General features: G+C 40.9%; 1 protein-coding gene across 1 annotated transcript in view; it reads left to right on the top strand.

Annotated features, from left to right (window-relative positions):
• The first annotated feature begins 6,725 nt into the window (after positions 1-6,725).
• YWHAQ (tyrosine 3-monooxygenase/tryptophan 5-monooxygenase activation protein theta) overlaps positions 6,726-22,608 on the top strand; it is a 32,786-nt gene continuing 16,903 nt past the window's right edge. The window contains exons 1-2 of the mRNA XM_032497005.1: positions 6,726-6,878; positions 7,288-7,645. Of these exons, the coding sequence (XP_032352896.1) occupies positions 7,352-7,645 (294 nt within the window). The 5' untranslated portion in view covers positions 6,726-6,878; positions 7,288-7,351. The remainder of the gene's footprint in view (positions 6,879-7,287; positions 7,646-22,608) is intronic.

Genomic DNA, 22,608 nt, shown 5'->3' with positions numbered 1-22,608 from the left:
GTGTGCAGACCATCGTCTTCTGGGTGGCTCTCCCGTCTCCTGTCGTGATCCCTTTCTCCCTGTAGCCTCCTGATGCCTGACATCTTCTGCAGCCCCTCCAGCCTGCACTCATGTCTCCCTGCTCTCAACTCCCAGAGCACTTATTGTGAGAGCCACACAATCGGTCCTGTGTGCATAGTTCTCCGACTGTTCTGTGTTCATTCATCCATTCAACTGTCCTGAATTGTCTGCAGATGAGTCATAATTTGGGAGATGGGTGCTGATCTGTTGCTTTATGTACCAAAACTTAAAAAAAATCCAAATACTCTGAACATTAAAAAATACAGACGGACATATATATGTATATATATAGTGTACAACTGACTTCAGCAACAACAAAAAATGAGAACATAACGAACATTTCTGTGATAATTAAGGCTCCCTGCTATGTACATAGCTCTGCCTGAGACACGTGGGTTGTGCGCCCTTCCACTAAAAGGCACCAGCCTCCTGGGCTCTCTCATTAGCTTTTTGTAGGTTTGTCGTCTCCACCTGTCAAGTGATTGCCTTGCACAGACCTTGGAGGTAGATGGGCTTCTAGGTCAGACCATGGGGACAGGCCCGGGCTGGCCCCAGAGCCCAGCTCTTCCTCTGCTCTGAATCATCTGATCGGGAGGCAGAGAGGATTTCAGAGGGTCTCCCGGGAGTAATTCTATTCCTACCTTCCAAACCTCGGTGGTCACTTTCAGATTTTGGTGGCTGGGACGTCAGGTCACTGAGCATCTGAGAATTGAAAAGACAAGGAGAACTTCCCGGCTCTTCCCTGTGCTGCGGTTAAGGGGCCCCACCTCTGTGCCCTCCGTTCAGCTCCTCGTAGGCATCGACTATGTCTTAATCATTTTTTGAAATCCCAGCCCCTAAGGCAGTGTCAGGGACATGGTAGACTCAAATATTTTGTTGAGCGAACTAATAGGAAATTGAGCCTGAGTCAGGGGTAGGGGGCTCCTGGGAGCTCCTCACGCACTCCTTCTTGTGTGAGCATTAGTGCAAGAACTTGAGAACTTAAGGACATTTCTCTGATGCTCAGGGACCTTCAGGGCCAACTTTCAGGTTCTTAGTGTGCCCAACATAGCAGGTGCACTCCCTGCTTCTGGAATACCTGCAGAATATCCAGCTCTGCTTTGTATGCTTTCCTCTGTGAATTTGCTACCATTCTAGTGATTTCGAATATGGTTGGGTTCAAAGTAAGCACACAGCGCGAACAATTGCTGGTATTAGAAATGTCCCGCTTGATGGCCCAGACTCACTCTCAAAGCAAGCCCTCACTTAATGCCTTCTATGGATCAGAGTCACCAGGGGTGTGGAAAGCAAATGCAACTCTGCCCACTGGAAGGTCACAGTCTAGTAGCAGAGGGGGGAGAGGAGGTGAGAGACAGACATGTAACTAATTAAAGGGAACAGATAAGAGATGGGGAGGGACTCTCTCCCTGCAGATGCACTGGGTGTAAAAAAACAGAGACGTCTACATGAAAATGAAATCAGCAGCTGAGTCACCAGCAGATGTATACTTAGCCACCCACGAGCCTCAGATAACTAAACATTGTTCCCAGGCCAGCAACCACTGGAGTTTTCATCTTCCATTGCAGGTAGTGCAGAGTCTTGTTTATTGTAGTAGAAGAGGACTGGAAATCAGCAGACCTGATTTTGAATCTTGACTCTGTAGCTTACCAATTTAGACTGATAATTTAACCTCCCTGAGCAGCAGTTTACTTACCCGTGCAGAGGGATCATCACGTCTAACTTTTGTTGAGAGGGCACTATGGAGACGAGATCTAAAAAGAAAACCTCTGGGCATATGTTCAGAGGAAACTCTAAGTCTAAAAGATACATGGACCTCAATGTTCGTAGCAGCACTATTTACAATAGCCAAGACATGGAGGCAACCTAAATGTCCATTGACAGATAAATAGATAAAGAAGATGTAACACACACACACACACACACACACACACCCTCACACACAGTGGAATACTACTCAGTCATAAAAAAGAATAAAGTAATGCCGTTTGTAACAACATGGATAGACCTGGAGATCCTCATTCTAAGTGAAGTAAGCCAGAAAGAGAAAGAAAAATACCGTATCACTTGTATATGGAATCTTAAAAAAAAAGAACACAAATGAACTTATTTACAAAATAGAAACAGACTCAGACATAGAAAACAAAGTTATGGTTACAGAGGGAAAGGGAATGGGAGGGAGAAATTAGGAGTTTGAGATTTGTAGATACTAACCACTACATATTCAATATCTTGTAATGGCCTATAATGAAAAAGAATATGAAAAGAAATATATATATATAAATAAATTACTATGCCGTACACCAGAAATTAACAGAACATTGAAAATCAACTATACTTCAATTGAAAAAAAAAAAAACCCTTACCCTCAGGAAATGCACAGTCTGGCAAAGGAGGGAGGTGAGACTGATATGTCACAGACGTACACTAAAAGTTAGTAAAAGATATCATAACATTTGTTGAACGAAAGTTAGTAACGATTTCCCAGAGAAAGAGAATATGCATCACATATATATTTAAGGATTTATTATAAGGAACAACAAGTCCAAAATTTGTGGTTGGGCTTGCAGGCTGGAGACGTAGGAAAACTGATATTTTCATTTGCATCTGAAGGTTGTCTGTTGTAGACCCAGGGAGAGCTGATGTTGCAGATGAAGTCCAAAGGCCGTCTGCTGGAGAATTGTCACTTGCTAGGGTGAGACCATTCTTTTTGTTCTAGTCAGGCCTTCAGCTGATTAGATGTGGCCCACCTGCATATGTAAAACCATATGAATGTGTCCAAATGAAAAAAGCTACATCTGGAAGGAGGTCAGTAAAATGCTCATGGTGGTTCCCTTGCAGAGGCAGCCTCTCAGGTTCTTTTTACTCTCCTTTGTACATTTACATATTATTTCATTGTTTTGTATAATGAGTGCTATTGTATTTTTTATTAACATTACCATCATCAAAAAAGCAATCAAGCTTTGAAAAAAAAATACTCTTGCCTGGCATATAGGAAATGCTGGAGCCCTTCTCCAAGAGGCCAGCAGACCAAAAACTGGTTCAGAATGCCTGAAATTCTGCCAGTGAACTTTTATTCTTCAAACATAAGATCTTTCTTCCCTCTTGAAATGCAAATTGTGGCAGAAGGAATATTGCTTGAAGACCTATTTTTTAAGGATGGGATGATTTAATTAGATTTTTTGGTTTTGTTTTGATTAGATTTTTTTTTCCCTGAGAGCACACAGTGAGAGCTGGAAAACAATGTGTCGCCGAGGGGTATCTAGGAGGTGCCAGGAATGAGACACTGGTGAGCACAGGGGGATGCCTGCAGATGGTGAGAATGAACCTGGCCCACTGCACGCCTGAGTTCTGTAGGCCTGACCCCAGCCCCCAGCAGAGGAATGTGTAGGAAAACCTTTCCCTGATTGGACTCCTTTGATTTCCCCGCCTGTCCTGGCTCTAACTGAATCTCACTTAGCTCCTCCAGGTGGAGTGGATAATGGGGACAACTTTTCAGCTACCCCCTGAACAGAAGTATTGATAATCATTATACGGAAATTTGCAATGAAAAGTCCCACTGGAATGTTTGTTTGTCAGTGAACTATCTGCCATATGGCAGGAGAGGAAGAAGTTCCTCTCCAATGACCCACTGCTGTGGGCAAATAAGCCACTGAAACAATTGATGAGAGTAAACTCAACCAGAAGGACTCATTCATTCTGAAATGTACACTGAACATGGCCATTCTGCAGACCATTAACTCCGCTAATTACAACAGTGATTTAAGAGATAAGCCTTCACTAACTTTTTATAAGGCTCTGAGGCTCCTTACAGCAGGACAGATATATCCCTCCCTCCCCCTGCACTTTACCACCAAGCAGAGGGAAAGAAGGAAAAAACTAATACTTACTGAACACTTGCTATGTGCCCAGCACTGTTCTGTGTGACAGCTCCACAAGCCCTTTGGGTAGGGGTTATTTTTACAGGTTAGGAAACTGAGGTTCAGAGAGGATCATGGTGTTCAAGGTCAAACCGCAAATAACCGGCAGAGCTGGGATTGAGAGGATCTTCTGGCTTCAAGTTCAGTGTGCTCCCTCCTGCTCCAGCAGCTTCTTTTCACCAAACAATTGAGAAAAAAAGAACAAGAACATCAAACAAATAAAGGAAGAACTTCTGGGTCCTTTTTTTGTTAGTTGTCTATTCCCTAGAGTTCTTTCCAGCACATTGGATGTGAATGTTTAACACGTTTCATATTTACTGGGATGAAACCCTCAGAGAATGGAGGCTAGTGTGATCTTTCCCAGAGTCCCTCCAGCACCGAGCAAAGGTCTGGCAGAGCCGTTACAGGGATGGGCTCTGGTGCCCAGACTGTGTGCATAGGTCTGCCATCCACTAGCTGTTCGACGCTGTGCACAATCCTCAACCAACCTCCCTGTGCCTCAATTTCTTTACCTGTGAAATGGAGACGGTGATGATAATGGTACCTACTTCACAGTGGCATTGAGCAGATTACGTGAGTTAATATTTGCAAAAGACTTATAATAGTGGTTGACACACGTAATCACTCAACAAGTATTAAGCTCTTTATGTATCCAGTGACTTCAACTCCCCAGAGCTTTAATTTTCTCCAACTGAGTTCTTTCAGGTGCAGAGGACTTTAGGTATGACTTACCCCTCTGGTCCCACGTAAATGGGGACTTTACAGTTTCCAAGTGTGCCATTGTTTCCAAGCAGTTTTCACCCATGACTCTAGATGATTGTAACTACATGAGTTGATACTCAATAAATATTTGATGATTGAATAAAAGCAGAAATTTTAGAGACCAAGTTACAAAGAGCAGCAAAAACTTGCCCAAGGTCACCTGGGGAGATGGCAGTACAGCTCAGACTTTCTGACAAAGAATTAGTGTGCTTGCCCCTACCCTCCTTCCCTACCACCAGGGTTTAGTTCCCAGGACAGTTCTGCTCAAGGGTCTCCATCCCCCATTCACTACCGCTGGTTTCTCCCTCTGGCCTGGGCTGTCTCCAATTTCAGTAAGCTTGAAATTCACTGGTCATACAGAAAGCATTTTATCTGCCCTTCCACATGCAAATTCTTTCCATTGGGATTTCTTGGTGTTCAGCTCCACCCCAGCCCACATGGCCATAAATACTCGGGTGTCTACAACCCCAGGGATTCCAGAAATAACAGCACGGCCCTCCATTAGAACGCTGGAACATAGTTAGGCATTTCTGCATTAAGACGCAAGCCCTTTTCAGCCCAGGCCTCTCCTGTCCATCAAAGCACAAAGCAACCTTCACAAGTCAGGACAGGGAGGGGCCACTGGGACGGAGTTTGGATTTCTGGAAAGTCCACACCTTCTCCTGCCATCTGTCGGCACTCAGATCTTCCATTCTAGACAGTTTCCAGATCTGCTACTGTGTCCAGTCAGAATTTGAAGTTCTTTCTCGGCTGTAGCATTCTTTGCTTTCAATGATCCATTCTCGCTTGGACATGCTGGAACTGGAATTATGGCAGCCTGAGCCCAGAAAGCAGTTTTCACCTTATGATGACACAAAGGCCACTTTCCAGACATCCAGGACAGCCACCTTATTTGGAGTCAGGCACTGGAGAGGTGCCAGGAGAGAAGGGAGTGGCTGGGAGTGCCCAGTTTATAGAGAAAGGAAAGGGCTAGCAAAGACCCTGAATAAAAGGCATCTGGGGCCATCATTCTCATTTCAGAAGGGTATTCACCAGGAGAAAGTCAGAAGTCAACATCTACAGAGAGATGTTTAGCTTTACAAGTGTCCTCTCAAAAATAACACCAGAAAATAAAAAAGCATGTTTACGTAAGACAACAATGATGTGAAAAATATGTACTTAGATGCATGACCTGGAAAAGCTGGAGAGAAATATAAAAAGTTGCTATTTTGGGGGGAGGGGGTGGCTTGAATGGGTGTTTTTCTCCAAATTATCCTTAATGTCTTTTCCTATTTTAAAGAAAATCATAATATTTGGCATTGCCAGAGAGACCTGCCTAGACTTTTGGGGGATATTTTCCAAGGGAATTCCAGGTTTTAGGGGCCCGTCTGAAAACGAATTTATTGTGTAAAACCCACGCTTAGGCCACTTTCTCCTGGAACTAATTTCTCTTTAATGGTGATAGGATTACTTCTAATTTGCAGCACTCATCGCAATGTCATTAAAGGCTGGTATCAGTGTACTGAGCTCCAAACCTTTTGTCACGAATAGGAAGGTGGAGGAAAGAAAGGCGCTTGTGCAACAAAACAGCCTATGGTGTCACCCTCTCAGGCGCGACCTCACTGGGGCCGACGATAGCCGTAGCTGCATTAGCCCCTAAGATGCAATGCACCATCTGCAACTGTGCTGCAGCAGGAGCCGCGGCCACGGCTGGAGAGGTCATACGAGCCTCCCGCTCCCGTGCCGCACCCACGAGTGCCGGGGGTGGCGGGGAGGATGAGGGGAGTTGGTAACAGCATCGCCATGGCAACAGTGACGTCCTTTTACCCTGGATCTAATTGGAGGAAACCCCGTGGCCGAAGCCGCAGCCTGCCGGCCAACCGAACTTGCCCAAGCCGACCCACCCTCCTAGCCTTCGCTTCCCCTCTCGCCCCGCCCCCTTCGCCCCCTTCCGCGCGCTCAGTCCTGATTGGTCAGCAGCAGGACGGGAGGCGGGACTCTTCGAGGCAGCTCGGCGCGTCATTGGGTGGTGGGAGCGAGGGCAGCAGCCCGGCGGTCCGCCTCTCGGCTCCGAGGTAGGCTGAGACGGGAGGGTCCTCGGCTAAAGCCAAAAGCGGATCAAAGTGGTGGGACTCGCGCCGCGGCCGCGGAGACGTGAAGGTGAGCGCCAGGGTCGCCCTCGGCCCTCCTCGGGTCTGGCCGGGCCTGAGGGCCGGGCGGGAGGCCAGCCCCGGGGGGCGGCCGGCCTCTTCGCCGCTCTCCTCAGGGACGGCTCCGGCGGGAAGGTGCGGGCCAACGGCCGCTTCCATTTTGGGCCGGGCGGGAACGGGAGCGGCCCTTCCTCCTCATCCTTTTTCTCCCGCCGCGGGCCGCCTCGGCGGGCGTCCCCCGGCCTCCTGGGCACCCCGCGGGGAGCGTGGGCGGGGGAGGGAAATTCAACTGGGCCGCGCGTGCGGCGACAGACAAAAGGGGCTGCGGGCTGCGGGCGGGCGGCGGGGCGGCGGGCGCATTGTCTGACGGCGCCGCCCCCGCCCTTCTGCCTGCGTCCCCGCCCGCCGCCCTCCCGCAGGCCCCCCGCACGCCTGCTAGCGATCCGGGTCGGTGCTCGTCCTCGCTCTCCTGTCCCCGTCCCCATGGAGAAGACGGAGCTGATCCAGAAGGCCAAGCTGGCCGAGCAGGCCGAGCGCTACGACGACATGGCCACCTGCATGAAGGCCGTGACGGAGCAGGGCGCCGAGCTGTCCAACGAGGAGCGCAACCTGCTCTCGGTGGCCTACAAGAACGTGGTCGGGGGCCGCAGGTCCGCCTGGAGGGTCATCTCGAGTATCGAGCAGAAAACCGACACCTCCGACAAGAAGTTGCAGCTGATTAAGGACTATCGGGAGAAAGTGGAGTCCGAGCTGAGGTCCATCTGCACCACGGTCCTGGTGAGTCTGCGGTTGGCCGGGCGGCGGGAGCCGGGGAGTAGGGCGTTTGGGGCGCAGAGGCCCCTTTGTGTGCGGCCTTTCATTAGAATTTCACGGGGTCCGGGACGGAACGGGAGCCGGGGCTTGCCTAATTGTCCGTCGACGTAGAGTTTGAGACTGTTAGCCTTGGCCTCCTTAATGTGTTATTTCGGTTCTTGAGATCAAGGAGCTGCTTTTTTTTCCCCTAGCAGTAAGTAGATTTTTCCTAGATGCTGGTTGCTGCCACATCAAATAACTTTGAAACATGTTAGTGGGTTTGTACAAGGCTGAAAATCGTTTTTGAGTTTACTGAGGAGGTCTGGGAACCCTTTATACACGTATTTAATCCATTTCTAGGCTTCAGGTTTCAGTTGAAAGAAGGTACCGTCACCTTTTCTATAGACAACGTGTGTAAGTCGATTTTCCTCCCAAACCTAGTAATGGAAATTTACTTCGAAAATCTGAAGAGATTCTTCATCTTTAAAGAAAGGATGTCTTTTGAGCTTTTTTCTTGTTAAAAACAAGGAAGGGAGAGTTTGTGAAAAAGGCTGAGCTAAATCAAAAGAATAAAATGTCCTGGTAAATTCCAGTATTTGATAACATTTCTTTGCTATTACATAGCTCCACTTACACTAATGTGTTGAAATGAGTTCGTATCTGATGTGAAAGCAAGAAAAGCTTTCCAGGTTTTGACCTGTCTAGTCTGAGCACGGTGGCTATTGGGTGGAGTAGGGTGACTGCTGTGATTCACCCTTGTTAGTGAGAGTGAATATTTTTAGCTTTGTCACTGTATGGATCTTTTGATCAGTAAGATAAGGTTTTAAAATTTAAATACCAGCATTATCTCCCGGAGTATTTTAATACTGCAAAGAGTCTTTTCTGTGTTAAAATGTGAAATATCTTATGTGGTTGTCTTTTTAAAGTGCCACTCTTACAAGGGGCCTCCTGATTTTTGACGTGTTTGTTCCGTGTTGTATTTCAGGTGGGCTTTGAAAGAAAGCATGCTAGATTGATGATTTTTCAAGAGAGAATAGGGGGGAAATGCCTCTTTCTCTTGCAGTCTTTTTCTTTCTTGCTCCATCAGATTCGTGAAGCAGTATTTTTTTTTTTCTTTCACCTATTCCTGTATAGATAACAGGTGATCTGAACAGTTTTCCAGTACAGATAACACGTGATCTGAACAAAATCATGGCTGATGGAGAGAGCTGGTTTAAAGCACAAAGAAAGCAATGCAGAGAGTGTAAGAAGTAGAGAAAACTTTATTGAGATTACTTACTTTATGTAGGCGAGACTCTGTTCATCTGTGTCTTAGCTTCCACTACCTGCCTGGCATAGAGGAGGTACTTAGAGAAGCTTTTTGAACTAAAATTGCTTGTATTCAAAAAATTTGCCAACTTGAAAGTGATGGTATACTTCAGTCACATATGGTAATGGTTATTGACAACATCCATTCTGTTATCAGGGAAGACTCAAAAGAACTCCATAGGTTACGGGGAAGCTTTTCTATACATGTGTTATGTTGGGGTGCTCTCATAGCATATTTCAGTCTCTCTTTCTGTTCTGTTACTGCTTTACAGTTTGTTACTTACCTTGCAACAATTCAGAATTACTACAGAATTTTTCCGGTTCTCTAACAAGTTAGCTGGGAATGTTTTTTATTTTGTGGCCCTTAAAAATTTCAGTTTTTATGATGGCGTAAGTGGAGGAGAGTTTGCTTAATTGATAAGTGACTTAAAAGAGGGATCAGGTATATTACAGTAGACTTTCCAAACAGATCGTTTCAGTAGGAGAGAACCCCTGAAATTAGGATAGGGTTTAAAAAATACTATATGTCTATATATACACACACGTATATACTGAGTGAAATAGAAGAGTTAAACTTGATTAATTAGACACCAAGGCATAAATAAAATATTTTTATTAGTAAAATGGCTTAAGAAACTAATTGTGACTTAATGCCATGTGCAGGGCATTGTGCTAAGCAGCATGGGGAGGAACAAAGCTGAGAACCATAGGTTTTGTCCTCCAGTAATTTACGATAAGGAGTGAGTATGAGAAATATGCGAATATAAGTGATATATAATTCCCTTAAGATGGTCATAAACAAAGTGCTGTGTAGTTCAGTGGAAACAGAAACCTCAGGAAAGGGTTCACAAAGGGTGGCTTTTAGAATGAGCATTGAGGGAGGAGAATTTGGGGGTTGAGGGTATCAGTATTCCAAGCAGAAGGAATATACAGGATAGACCTAATTCATGGAAGGTTTCTGTGTGAAGAGCAGAATATGTGTAGAGCTGTTGAGGAGAAAAGCCTGTAATGGAAGGTAGGGACTATATAAGAGAATGTCAGAAGGAATTTTCCTCGTTTGAATGACATTGGGGAAGGCATTGAAGATTTTTGGTGTGCCTGTGGCAGCATCTAGAATTCATGGTTTTAGTGCTGATTACCAGTTTGTAATCTGAACTGATAAGTGATAGACTAGTGAACCAGAGTCTGATAATTGGTAAAATAGTGATTTAATAAGGAGTCTATCAAAATAATGGGGAAAGAAGAATGAAATCTAAAGTTGCTGAACATAAATGCTAAAGCTGGTTTTTTCTTTTTTTTTTTTTCCCCCTTTTGGTGAACAAGAAGGAGAATTTGGTATGGAGGTAATAGGTGAAACTGACTTGTTATAGCTACTAAAAGAGTAACATGGATACTGCAGAATTTTGGTCTTTAATAGCCAAAGATTCTCAACCTCTTTCCCTTTCATAGAGTAGATTGAGGCTGAAATTATTTGGAATACTTACTCAAAATGAACATGGTGGACAACTCTCAACCCTTTTTATAATCACTGTTTTGAAAGAGGTTACTGAGGCAGTAAAAAATGTCAAAATATGAAAAAGTAGTATAAAGAGCAAAGGAGATTAACAGGGCCCAAATGACCAAGACCAAAATCTTAGTAGAATTTGAGAGAAATTAAAGATATCACCAAGTTATGTCTGTCTCTCTGTTATTTGTGAAACCAGAGGGTTGGGCTAAAATTTCCAAGTCTCTTCCAGTTCAGGTATTTTGAAACTATAAAGTTATATGGTCTTAGTCATTGTACTTGTGCTCTGACTTCTAGCTGTAAAATGGGTAGTTTTTTAAGTCCAGGTCGAAGATATGTCATCAGTTGTTTAAAAAATGTTGAAAAACGAATGACCTTAGTGAAATGTCTTAAGGAAGTGATGATGCAGAAGTCATTGGTGATCCTACAAGAAGTGTTGGAAATAGCAAAGCTTAAGTGAAAAGATTAGTAAGTCGTATGACAACCAGGCAGTGTCTACAACCATGAATAGGGTGTTTAAGAATTGTTAAGAACTTGTTAAGTCAGGGCAAATTGAAGAAAGCAGAGGCGTCCACAAAGCCTTTCTGGGACTTGGGAACTAGCATCATTTACAAAGTCTGTGACCTTGGAGTAAGAACAGGGCATTCAGAGAATAGCATACCAAGATAACCTCTGTCTCAAACAACCCCGTGTTATCCTTGCATGTTGATGATCTTAGTAGACTAATTTCAGTAGGTTGCTTCAGTATAATATATAAAAATTTTAGAAGCTACGGTCTATGTTAGGATTTTTTTTTAAACTAAGAAACGTTTAAAATAAATAGAAACTGAAAGTTGTCTATGTTGGTGTGTAAAACCTCTGTAATCTTAATTCAGTAATATGCTTGAATTTAGTTATATTCTAAATTAATTTCTTAATGAAAGTATGTTTAGTGCTGGTTATTATTTTGAAGTAAGACCGGTATGTTGTTCTTGATGAATCTTAATGTAATCCTGTTGACATGGTGGAAAAATTACTGCCTCTGGAATCAGGCTGTTTTTATTTTATGACTACAGGCAAGTTTCTCTCAGCCTCTGTTTCTTCCTCTATAAATTGATGATGATGGTGCTTGCCCTTTATAGGCTTGTAGTTAAAATAATAGCTAATAACTAACATTTATTGGGCATTTACTGTACACTAAGCACTATTTTAAGCGCTTGATATATTCACCTTGTTCCCACTGGCTAGACTGATAGTATTATTTCTGTTTTAAAGTTGAGAAAACAGGGGCATAAGGAACTTAAGGAATTTGGTCAACATCACAAAGGCAGTGGTAGAGCAAGAATTTGAACCCAGGTGGTATGACTCCAGGTGAAATTAAATGAAACACATTTGGTCCTAAATAACATGGTGGCTGACTGAAGATCACAGTGTTTTGAGGAATTTATACAGTTTAATAAGTATGTTATGTTTATAAGTTAGGAGGGAGGGAAGATAGATCTGGTGGAAAAAACTTACACAGCCTGTAATTTTGAAGCCTTCCTTATATACAGGATATTGAAATAAAATTTAAAAAACTTAACTTTTGGATTTTTTACCTTTAGATTATAGGCTCTTTGAAGCCAAGAGTTGTTTTTAAAGAGTGAAATGGAATAGAGTATTGTACATATAGGCATATAAGTTTTGATCAGCAGTTCTCAACCGGGGTGAATTTACCTGCCAGGAGACATTTGGCAGATTCTCTGGAGACAGTTTTTGATTGTCAGGACTGGGATGGGACTGAGGATGTGCTACTAACATGATGAGTAGAAGCCTAAATGCTGCTAGCATCACATAATATATAGGAAAATCCCCCACAGCAAAGAATTACCTGGCCCAAAATGTCAGTAATGCTGAGGTTGAGAAACCAGGTAAGATCACAAATAAAAGCAAGCATTATTGAGTTGTACTGAATGGTATAATACCCGTCCTTTGGATTCTTACTAATATGTTGGCATTTTGTCAGAACCCTTTGTCTAGACTTAAGTCACTTTTTTTTCTTTGACACTTTTGTGTGTATGCTATTTAACTCCACAGTTCACCTTTCTGGAACTTACTCAGTGGGTCCTGTAATTTCAGATTTCCACCTCAGGGTTACCTCCATGGCCCTGAGCTTTTTCCTTTTAAAAACTTGGCACAAAGAAAAAGGATCCAATTGTAATTATAGTGAAGTCTATTTAGGAAGAGGCAGTTAAAATTAATGAACAGCAAATAGTCTCCCTCTCCTTCATAACTGCTAGTAATAGTTTGACATACGTGGTTCCGGATGTTTAACCCCATAGCGTGTGTCTATTTGGAAGTTGCGTGATTATATTAATGCCCTATTGAGCGTTTAGGTTGTAAATAGTTTTTCTCCATTATAAACAACATTGGGAAGAACATCCTTGTTGCATGCTTTATGCTGGGATTTACTTAGGTTAAGTTTCTTGAAATGGAATTTCCAAATCAGAAGATGGGCATTTTTTCTTTCCCCCCCAGAGAGTCCTCTGAAAAGATTGTACATGTTTATACTGTCATCAGCAGTTGTTGAGAGGGGCCATTTCCCCTTACCCTCTCCAGCACAGTTATTTGAGGTTAACAAAAATCTAGTGACTGTAGGGTTTGAAAATTTACCTCTTTGTTCAGTATTGGATGTAATGAGGACTTACCTTGTTCTCACAAAGGGCTAGTTATGACTTTTTTTTAAAAGTCTCATATACAGTTTCACTTATAAGATGATACCATAGCATGAGATTAGTTAATTCAAGATGTTTGACAGTTGGGAAATCTGCTTTATGATATATATCAATACCAGTTTTTGTATTTAGCACTAGTTCTTTCAGAGTAACAACAGAAGCTATCTGTACCATTGACTTTTCTTGATATCAAGGAAGGGTGGTAAACAGGCATCATTTAAAAGATGTGAAAAAATTATAGTCCATCCATTCTCCTTTAATCAAACTCTTAATCCATGAGTAAATCAACGATGAAGGTTTCTTGAATATTTCATAGTAAATAATTTGACTGGATTCTAAAACATTGTTTACATATTAAAGTGTTTAAAGACAAAATGATGGTATCTAGGGCTTCAAAATAAAGGATAGGGGTGCAGATGAAACAAGTGTGTCTATGAATTAATATAGTTGCAGCTAGCTTTAATGGGAATTCATTATATTATGTTCTCTCCTCTTGTGTATGTTTGAAATTTTCCATAATTGAAAAGCTTCCTTTTATCCCACCCCCCGAAATTCTACTCTTAGGTATTTACACAAGAGGGAAAGATCTGTACAAGAATGGCCATAGCAGCTTTGTTCTAAGAGCAGAAAACTGAAACAGTCCACTAGTAGGATCATGAATAAGCAGTGGTATATTCATACTGTGGAATACTACTCAGCAGTAAAAAGGAATGGACTACTGCTACATACTACAGTATAGATGAATGTCAAAAACATGCTATGTAGAAGAAGCTTTGTGTGAAAAAGTACATGTTATTCCATTTATATGAAATTCTAGAACAAGTAGAAGTAGTCTGTGGATGAAAAATCAGAAGAGTGGTGGCCTCGGATTGGAGACAGGGATTGACTGGCAAGGGACAGGAGGAAACTTTCTGTGATGATTGTGTGTTCTTTGTGTTGATATGGATTTGAGTTACACAGGTGTATGCGTTTGTGGGAACTCAGCAAATATGCACTTAACATTTGTACATTTTATTGTATATGAATTTTACTTCAAAAGAAAATAAATTCTAGTTAGTGATATTCATGTACTGATGTCTTTAGTTTACACAAAAATTAATAGAAATGGATGGGTATGTGATAAAGCAGTATGGTAAAAGGTTAATGGTAGGATCTAGGTGGTGGGTATGTGGGTGCTCACTGTAATTGTTGGTTGCCATGTATTAGGGGTATGGGGTACATTGCTGTGGTTGAATGCCTTTAATACTTAGAGCAAGAGAAGTCGTGAAACCCTTAATCTCAAGATAGGTGTGGAAAGGTATTGATACCCAGCTAACAGATAGGAATGATAGACTTGACACCATAGCTTTTGTTTTTATTTGATGGTGAATGCTAAGTAGATAGCTGGAGTTACAGGGTGCAGTGGAAGACTTGCATAACAGATCATACTCTGGGGCAGTGGTTCTCTAACTTCTTGGTCTTAGGACCCCTTTGCACACACTTAAAAATATTATAGAACCTAAAAGCTTTTGTTTGTGTAGATTAGATTTATAGATATTTATTATTAGAAATTAAAACAGAATTTTATAATCCATTTAGAATAACAAACCCATTAGAAGTTAATATAGCTTGTTTTTTTTCAATTGTAAAATACACATGATATAAAATTGACTGTTTTACGCATACAGTTCTGTGCCATTAAGTACATTCACACTGTTGTGCAGCCATCACCACTGTCCATCTCTAGACTCACCGTGTGACTCTGAAATTCTCTACCCATTAAATAATAACTCCCAATGAGTTCCCCCTCCCCCAACTCCTGTAACCACCAGTCTACTTTCTGTCTCTGAATTTGACTATACCTCATATAAGTGGAGTCATGTATTTGTATTTGGTTTATTTCACTTAGCATAGGGTTTTCCTGTTTATTCATGTTGTACATGTATCAGATTTCATGCCTTTTTATGGCTGAATAATATTCCATTGTATGGATATACTACATTTAAAATTTTTGTCACCTCTTGGTGGAGATTTGTGTTGCTTCCACCTTTTGGCTGTGAAAAATAATGCTTCTGTGAACCTTTGGGTACATGTTTTTATGTGGACATGTTTTTATTTCTCTTGGGTATATACTTGGGTCAAAAGGTAACTGAGAAACTGCCAGACTGTTTTCCAAAGTGGACACACCATTTTAAATTCCCATCAGCAGCATACTAGAGTGTCGATATCTCTACAGCCTCACCAACAATCCTACTGGGTGTGAAGTGGTATGTCACTGCTTTTGATTTGTATATCTCAGCTGATTAATAGATGTTGAACATATTTTTATGTGCTTATTGGCCATTTGTATATTTTTGGAAAATTGTCAGTTCAAATCCTTCGCTCATTTTTAAATTGAGTTGTCTTTTTACTGAGTTGTAAAGTTCTTTATATATTTTGGATTCTGCACCTTTATCAGATTTGTGATTTACAAGTATTTTCTCCCATTCTGTAGGTTGTCTTTTACTTTCTTGATAGTGTTCTTTGAAACGCAAAAGTTGTTAATTTTGATGAAGTCTGACTTATTTTTTTTCTTAGGTTGCTTGCGCTTTTGTTGTGATGTTTGAGAAACCACTACCTAATCCAAGGTCATGAAGATTTACACCTGTGCTTTCATCTAAGCATTTTATTGTCTTAGTTCTTTCATTTAGATTTTTGGTCCATTTTGGGTTAATTTTTGCATATGGTGTGAAGAAGGGGTCCAACCTTCATTCTTTTCATGTGGCTATCCAGTTGTCCCAGCACCATTTATTGAAATATTAATTCATATGTCCTTGATCTGAAATTCTCAACTTTTGGAAAAAATAACAAGTGGTTTGGCATAAAAAGTTCACTTAAGGAAAACTTATGATTACTCCATTCTTCATGCTGCAGCCAAAATGTTCACCCAAAGCACTCCATGTTTTGTTTTCCTCCGCCTACTCAATGCTTTTCTTGCTTGCAGAGCCTTCCTTCTCCCATTTCTGTGTTGAAATCACCTATTCTGCAAGATGTAATTTAGGTGTCACTGCACTCTTTCCCAGTTAGTTATCAAGTATAGCTTATTAATACTTTCAGATCTGTTTCTTTCACTATCGTATGTGCAATTATGGGTAGGAGAGATGTCTGTTTACCTGTATGGAAACTGAGGCATATTGATTTGTTTAGTTATACAGCCAGTTAGCTGTGACCTTAGATTCAACTCTAGAATAGTGCCCTTTCCATTCTCACTGCCTTTCATCGTAAAGCCTTCCTTTGTAGACCCTGTTCTTCTGAGATCACCTCATCTTTCTCTGAAGTCTCTCTTGTGTGGAAGTTAGGGAGAATCAGCACTTTATAAGTGGGGGAGGGAATAATTAACACCTAAAAAAATTTTGAAACCTTTATCATATTTGCTGGAGTCCAAGTTCCTTAACAGGACCTTCCAGCCTTTTTCTTTAGCTTCATTTCTAAATATTCCTTCCCTCTGTGTTCCAGCCATTTGAGCTACCTATGCTTCTTACCTTTGCTCTGATTCTCTCCCCCATGTGAAAATGGGTCATTATATTAATGTAGTATTTTCTTTCTCACCGTCTAGTAATGAGACCCAATTTTGTCTTGTCTGGAGTTTATCAGTGTCCTGAGTTCCTCTTGTGGCTGCATCTAGTTCAGATCAATTTTGGTAAGCTATAAGGGTATATAAGAATAAAGATTAAATCTTTATTTTTTTGTCCTATACTCTGTTAAGCACTACTTTATTTTTCAAGGTTATTTTTTGTGCTATACCCAGTAGTTCAATTGAATGTAATCAGTAACCCATGTAAGTTTAGTTGCAGATGCAGAATAATTTCCTTAACATGGCCTCTTAGATTCTTGTTGACCCTGTTCTTCCCTTGGTAGACTAAAGGCTAGACTAGAGGGTTGTATATAATATAGCTGCAGAGATAAATGTATGTGGCATGGGTTAGCCACAATAAAAAAAAAAAAATTAGCCTGCAAATATATAATTTCTATAATGTAGAAATGGCTTAATTCAACTTGTCATAGACTTTTGAAAGACAAAGCTTATGTGAAAGTACACTAGTGTCTTTTTGCTAGTATACGATACTCTCTATTTTTAGTATTCCTAGGATATAGCAAAACTTGACCCATATACCAAGAAAGGCAGTTTTGACCTATTTTTAATTACTTGAACATATTTTCTTTTAGCCGTCTGTCCAGTTGGACTACTCATGACCAAGCTAAGATTTGACTCCCCGTTCTGTTAGTTTTGTTTTTACTTTTAAGGAAAATTCTTGTTTTCTCAGTGTAATTTTCTTTTTACTTTGAAAATTGAAGTGGCTAACATAGTTTCTGGATAGTAGTAAATTGCACGTTCTCTAAAGGGAAGGAAGTATGGACATTGATACTTTCCTTAGTTCTCTCGGTAGGACTGAACTTGACAGTGTTGATAAATTGTGCTTGTGTATGGGTAATTGTTTTTGATGCAGGTTGACAAATTTGGAAAGCAGTATTGGTGTTGTCAGTGTATGTATTAAATTGTCCTTCCAGACCTTTATATCTTGGCCAGATAGTTGGGAATCTTTGAGCAGTGGGGGTACCATTCCTTACCTTTTACCTTGCTATTATGGCCGCATGGTCTCCAGCTGCTAAAATGTGGAGATACAGCAAGTCAGAGACAAAGGACTGGACATTACATTTGTTTCTAAGAATATCTGGAATTGGCTCGGATGCTGTGGGTGAAGTAAGGGGACAAAGACCATGATTATCTTTAATACTGGCACGTTGCAGTTCACACAAACCCATTATTTGTCAGAGGCTAAAACTCTGTTATGTGTCTTCACTGCAGTCATAGCAGCTCTGTAAGCTGAGTTGGAAGACAGGATGAACATTCCTATACAAGAGAGCATTTATATTGTTTTTGTTTTAAGTGCTAATTGTTTAGGGGAGGGGAGAGGGGTGTACTATGCCCACAAAAGGGTCATCCCAGCCCATGAAAAGCACTACTGTGCTACAGCGGATGTTGATAGCAATACTACTGTCATTGGTGCCTGGGTTGTGGGATGGTGGTTGCTAGCCATCTAATAGAGCAGGAGAAAGAATTTGGAAATAATTGGGGATGGGGAGATAGATAAAGCTCTTTCTCTTTTTATTAAGAACCTTGGATTCTTTTTATCTGTTTCCTCCCCTTCCCCTCTGCCTGCTTATCCTCTGGGTTTTAGCTACTTATTTCCTTTTGCCCACAAAAATAATTAACCACTTGATTACATGAATTACTCTGGCTTATTATTACGTTCCCTCTAACTGCAGTAGCACCCCTTTAGGCTTGAGGAATTCTCTGACCATGATGATAGTTCATCATGACACATTAATCATAATAATTCTTGATTCATTAATATGACAGATATTTCAGCCAGTATTGGATTTGAGGTCTTTTGTTACTTTTAGAATCATATCACAAAAGTTTGGACACTTCTGGTACAAGGTGGTTTTTAGTCTACACCCTTCCTCCCAGGAAGGCATGTTCATATTCATCAATGCTCCAGAGCTGTTTGAATTTTAGCAAATAGAAATTAGAGATATGAAGACCCAGTAACACTTTTTCATGGATTTCCCCCTCTCAAATCAGGATAAGGAAGAATCGTTCATTTGCGTTGCCTGATGAGTAAAACAGTGCTGTATGCTTATGGTCCAGGGTTTGTCTCCTTGGCCTTATGGGCTCCAGATCTACTTTGTCGGCATACTGAGAAGCAAACTGCAAGAATTACAAGTCAGGCAGAGTGGTGGTCTAGCCGTGTTTATTGCTTGCAGGCAAAATTACTAGAGGAACCAAATTAGCGTTAGAAGATTGTTTGATGAGCAGCAAGAGGCAGTAGTTGGATGATCTTCCAAGACTGCTGCATCCAGCTTCAGTATAGGTGCTTACTATTGGATAACTGTTCATAAACCCGAGTACCCTCTTCTCTGAATAGTGCTGGAGATACTAGCAGTGTTGCTTTTTCACTTCCCCCCCAACACCTGCTGTATTCCCATCACCTAATGAGTGCCTATATGTTTTGCTTCTTAGAGCACCACTTCAGGTATTTGGGAGCACCTCTTTGTTGCTCCATGCTTTTCCTGGTGGTGCAAGAATGGTAATATAATAGCAGTAAGTTTGGATGTCAGTCAGTTGGGACAGTGCTTCCCAACTCCTTTTGTGGCACTCACAGACAAACCATATTGGTGTGGCACGCTGGGGAAGATGGATTTTCCCCCCAGCTTCACCCTGCTTCTGAGGTGGCTGAGGGGATCAGTACTCCTTTATCACTTACATTAGTTAGAAGCTCTAGGTTTAGAGTCTAAACCTGAAGGACCAGTGAGTGCTAGGCTTCAAGTTTATCCTTTAACAGACCATTGGGAATTTTGAGCAAGGGATTAACATGCCTAGAATGGAATTTATGCTTAATCTTGCAGCAGGGTATCAAATGGATTAGAGAAAGAAGCCTGAAACCTTGTAGATTAGTTAGGTCTTTGGATTAGTTGAAGTGAAATGATACAGTTAACTCGGGTAATAGAAATAGGAATGAGGCTGAGAGGATAGATCAAAATACGGGTACAGAGATATAATCAGTAGGGCTTTACAACTGGTGGGAGGGGTGGGAAATGGAGAGTGAAAAGGCAAAGGTTGTACTGATAAGCCTGAGTGAATAGGAGGTAGGAGGATAGTGGAGAATTAGTAGAAATAAGGAATATAAATATAGAAACAGGTTTGGAATTAAATTTATTCTTGTTTAGGGCATATTGAGGTCTAAATGAGTATCATTTAGAAGTGTGTAAGAATAGTCAGTAACACTACTGAGAAGTTAGGATTGTGGATGGGGTAGTGGGAGGGGTTACATTACCCCTGAGTTTATTGCAGTTTATAGTATGGCCTTTATCCTTGTTGACTCAAACACACCAGGTGGAGCCTTTTTTCAGAGATGGATCCACAGTAATCAAGCTCATGTGACTGATGTGTAAAACCAGTAATATTCATTTATTTGTTTACTGTGACGAATAACTAGCACAAAGATTGAAATACTTGTGTTGGCATGACCAGGAAATTCTCATTCAGGAGGCAGATAGGCTCACACAGGAATCAAGTCTAACCAGGAAGTTGTTTAGTAAGGTGGCATTATAACAGGAGAAATTGGATGGCTGCTCAAATGTTTAATGTCCATCATCTCCAGGGTAGGGCTTGGATTGATCAGTGGGTTGATTGACTGTGATTACTCCCCCTAGACGACATAGTTATCCCTTAATGTCCAAGGGGGGTTGATTCCAGGAGCCCCTGCAGGTACCTAAATCTGCAGATGCTCAAGTCCCTTACATAAAACGGTGTAGTATAGTGAATATAGTCGGCCCTCCCTCTGAGCAACTTCTAGATTATGACTGTATATTGGATTCATTGTCTGTATCCCTTTTCTGTTTCCATGCTTCTCACTGTTCTTTCTGATCGACTCATCCTTACTTTTAAAGTATGTTTACTGTACATACTGTCCAGATTATAGTCAAGTCTTGCATTCTTATTAATTTGCTACACATATATGTGTGTATATATTCTAGATGAAATGAAGTCTTTTCCTTTAGTGGTTTATAGTTAAGAGAGGGAGGATGTATGTTCCTGAAGTATACTGTGTTCTTTGCCAAAGTTTCCACAGTCTTGACTTGGAGAAAATTATGTCCAGAGGCTTGGGTGATTAAGTGTGGGGGCCAAGGAAGTAAGAAGCATTAGGATGACACCCAGTTTCTAACTAGGGCAAGTGAATGCTTCTCCTAAGGCAGGAAATTGAGTAGGGGAGGAGAATCAACAGCAGATTGTGTTAGGAAGACAAATTTAATGCGTATTAAATGAGTAAAGTTTAAAGTCCCAAAGACCCATTCAGATGTCAATAAATATAAATAGGAGCACTCGGCCTGGAGCTTGAGAGAAAGATTTGTGTGGTGGTGCATGGTGACTAAGATTTGTGTACCAAGCAGTGTTCTAAGTAATTTGTATTAAGTGACTCCCTTCACAACAACCTGCGAGGTAGGGATCGTCATTAACTCTGTTTTACAGAAGAATAAACTGAGGTGTGAACTGCAGAAGTAAATTGCCCAGCTAGGTAAAGAGCAGGTTTGTGAGTCATTAGCACACAGATACTGGTTTAAGTTGTGCCAATAAAAATCTAAAATGAACCCACATCTTGTCAGTTACCTTAAAATGGATAGTGAGCTTGAAATATTTGAGATTCATGATTATTCTGATGAAGTATTTCCTCCTGGTAACAGTTTGTATTGTCATAGTTAATTGTCAGACTTTAGAAAGTACAGTCTTAAAAGGCAGGTACTTGTTGTTGGTTTGGGTGGGGTGGGGTGGGTGCACTAACTATCCTTAAAAATTGAAATAATCCTCTACAAGAGGGTTGGAAAACACATGCCTTTTTATATCCAGTCAATCCTTTGCATATATGTAATATGAAAGAACAGATACTGACTGGTATATATAAAAAAGATAAACAAGTGTATACTGTATAGCACAGGGAAACATATTCAATATCTCGTAGCTTAAAAAAGAATATGAAAAGAATATGAAAATGAATATATGTATATTCATGTATGACTGAAGAATTGTGCTGTACACAAGGAATTGACACAACATTGTAAACTGACTATTCCTCAGTTTAAAAAAAAAAGAACTTTTGTCCTAAATAATCTGACATACTGTCCTCTGCAAACTTGAGATATCATACATGTATTGTCATTCAGCATCTTGTAATAATTCTGTATTGTTACAATTTTGAAAGAATGTTTTCATAGATTATGACCAGGGATTTTCCAGTTACTTAGAATTTGAGTTGCTGTAATTATTCTACTTGGTGACTCCTCTTTTATGCCATTACTTCTTCCTTCCCACTCTAAAAAGTTTCTTCTAGTAAAAGCCTGAATGGGAACTTCTGTCTTTGTCTGGAAATGTCTTTCTTTTGTACTTGCTTTTATATGGTACTTTAATTGGTTATAGAATTCTAGCTGACAGCTGTTTTTCTCAGCACTTTGAAGATCCTAGGTTGTTTTCTAATGGAAAAATCAACTGTCAGTCATACTGTTGTTTCTTCCTTTATAGGTAACATGTCATTTCTCTGGTTGCTTTTAAGAGTTTTCTTGTCTTTGACATTCTGCAATTTTACCATGATGGTCTCGGTATGAATTTATTTTTATTTTATTTTGCTTGGAATTTAGTGTGCTTTTCCACTTTGAAGATTATTTATACTATTAACTGGGAGAATCTCAGCCATTATCTCTAAGCAGCATCTCTTCCTCATTCTTTCTGTTCTCCCCTGTGGAATTCCTGTCGCATATTATCTTAGATATCATATCTTAGACGTCTCTTTTTGTTTGCATCTTTTGACTTACCTGCAATATTTTTGTCTTGTTAGTTCTTTGTTCTGTGTTCTGAGTTTCTTCAAATA

This window comes from Camelus ferus, chromosome 15 (genome assembly GCF_009834535.1).
Source record: "Camelus ferus isolate YT-003-E chromosome 15, BCGSAC_Cfer_1.0, whole genome shotgun sequence".
In the NCBI taxonomy this organism is placed as follows: domain Eukaryota; kingdom Metazoa; phylum Chordata; class Mammalia; order Artiodactyla; family Camelidae; genus Camelus; species Camelus ferus.
This window is presented reverse-complemented; position numbering and strand designations above follow the sequence as displayed.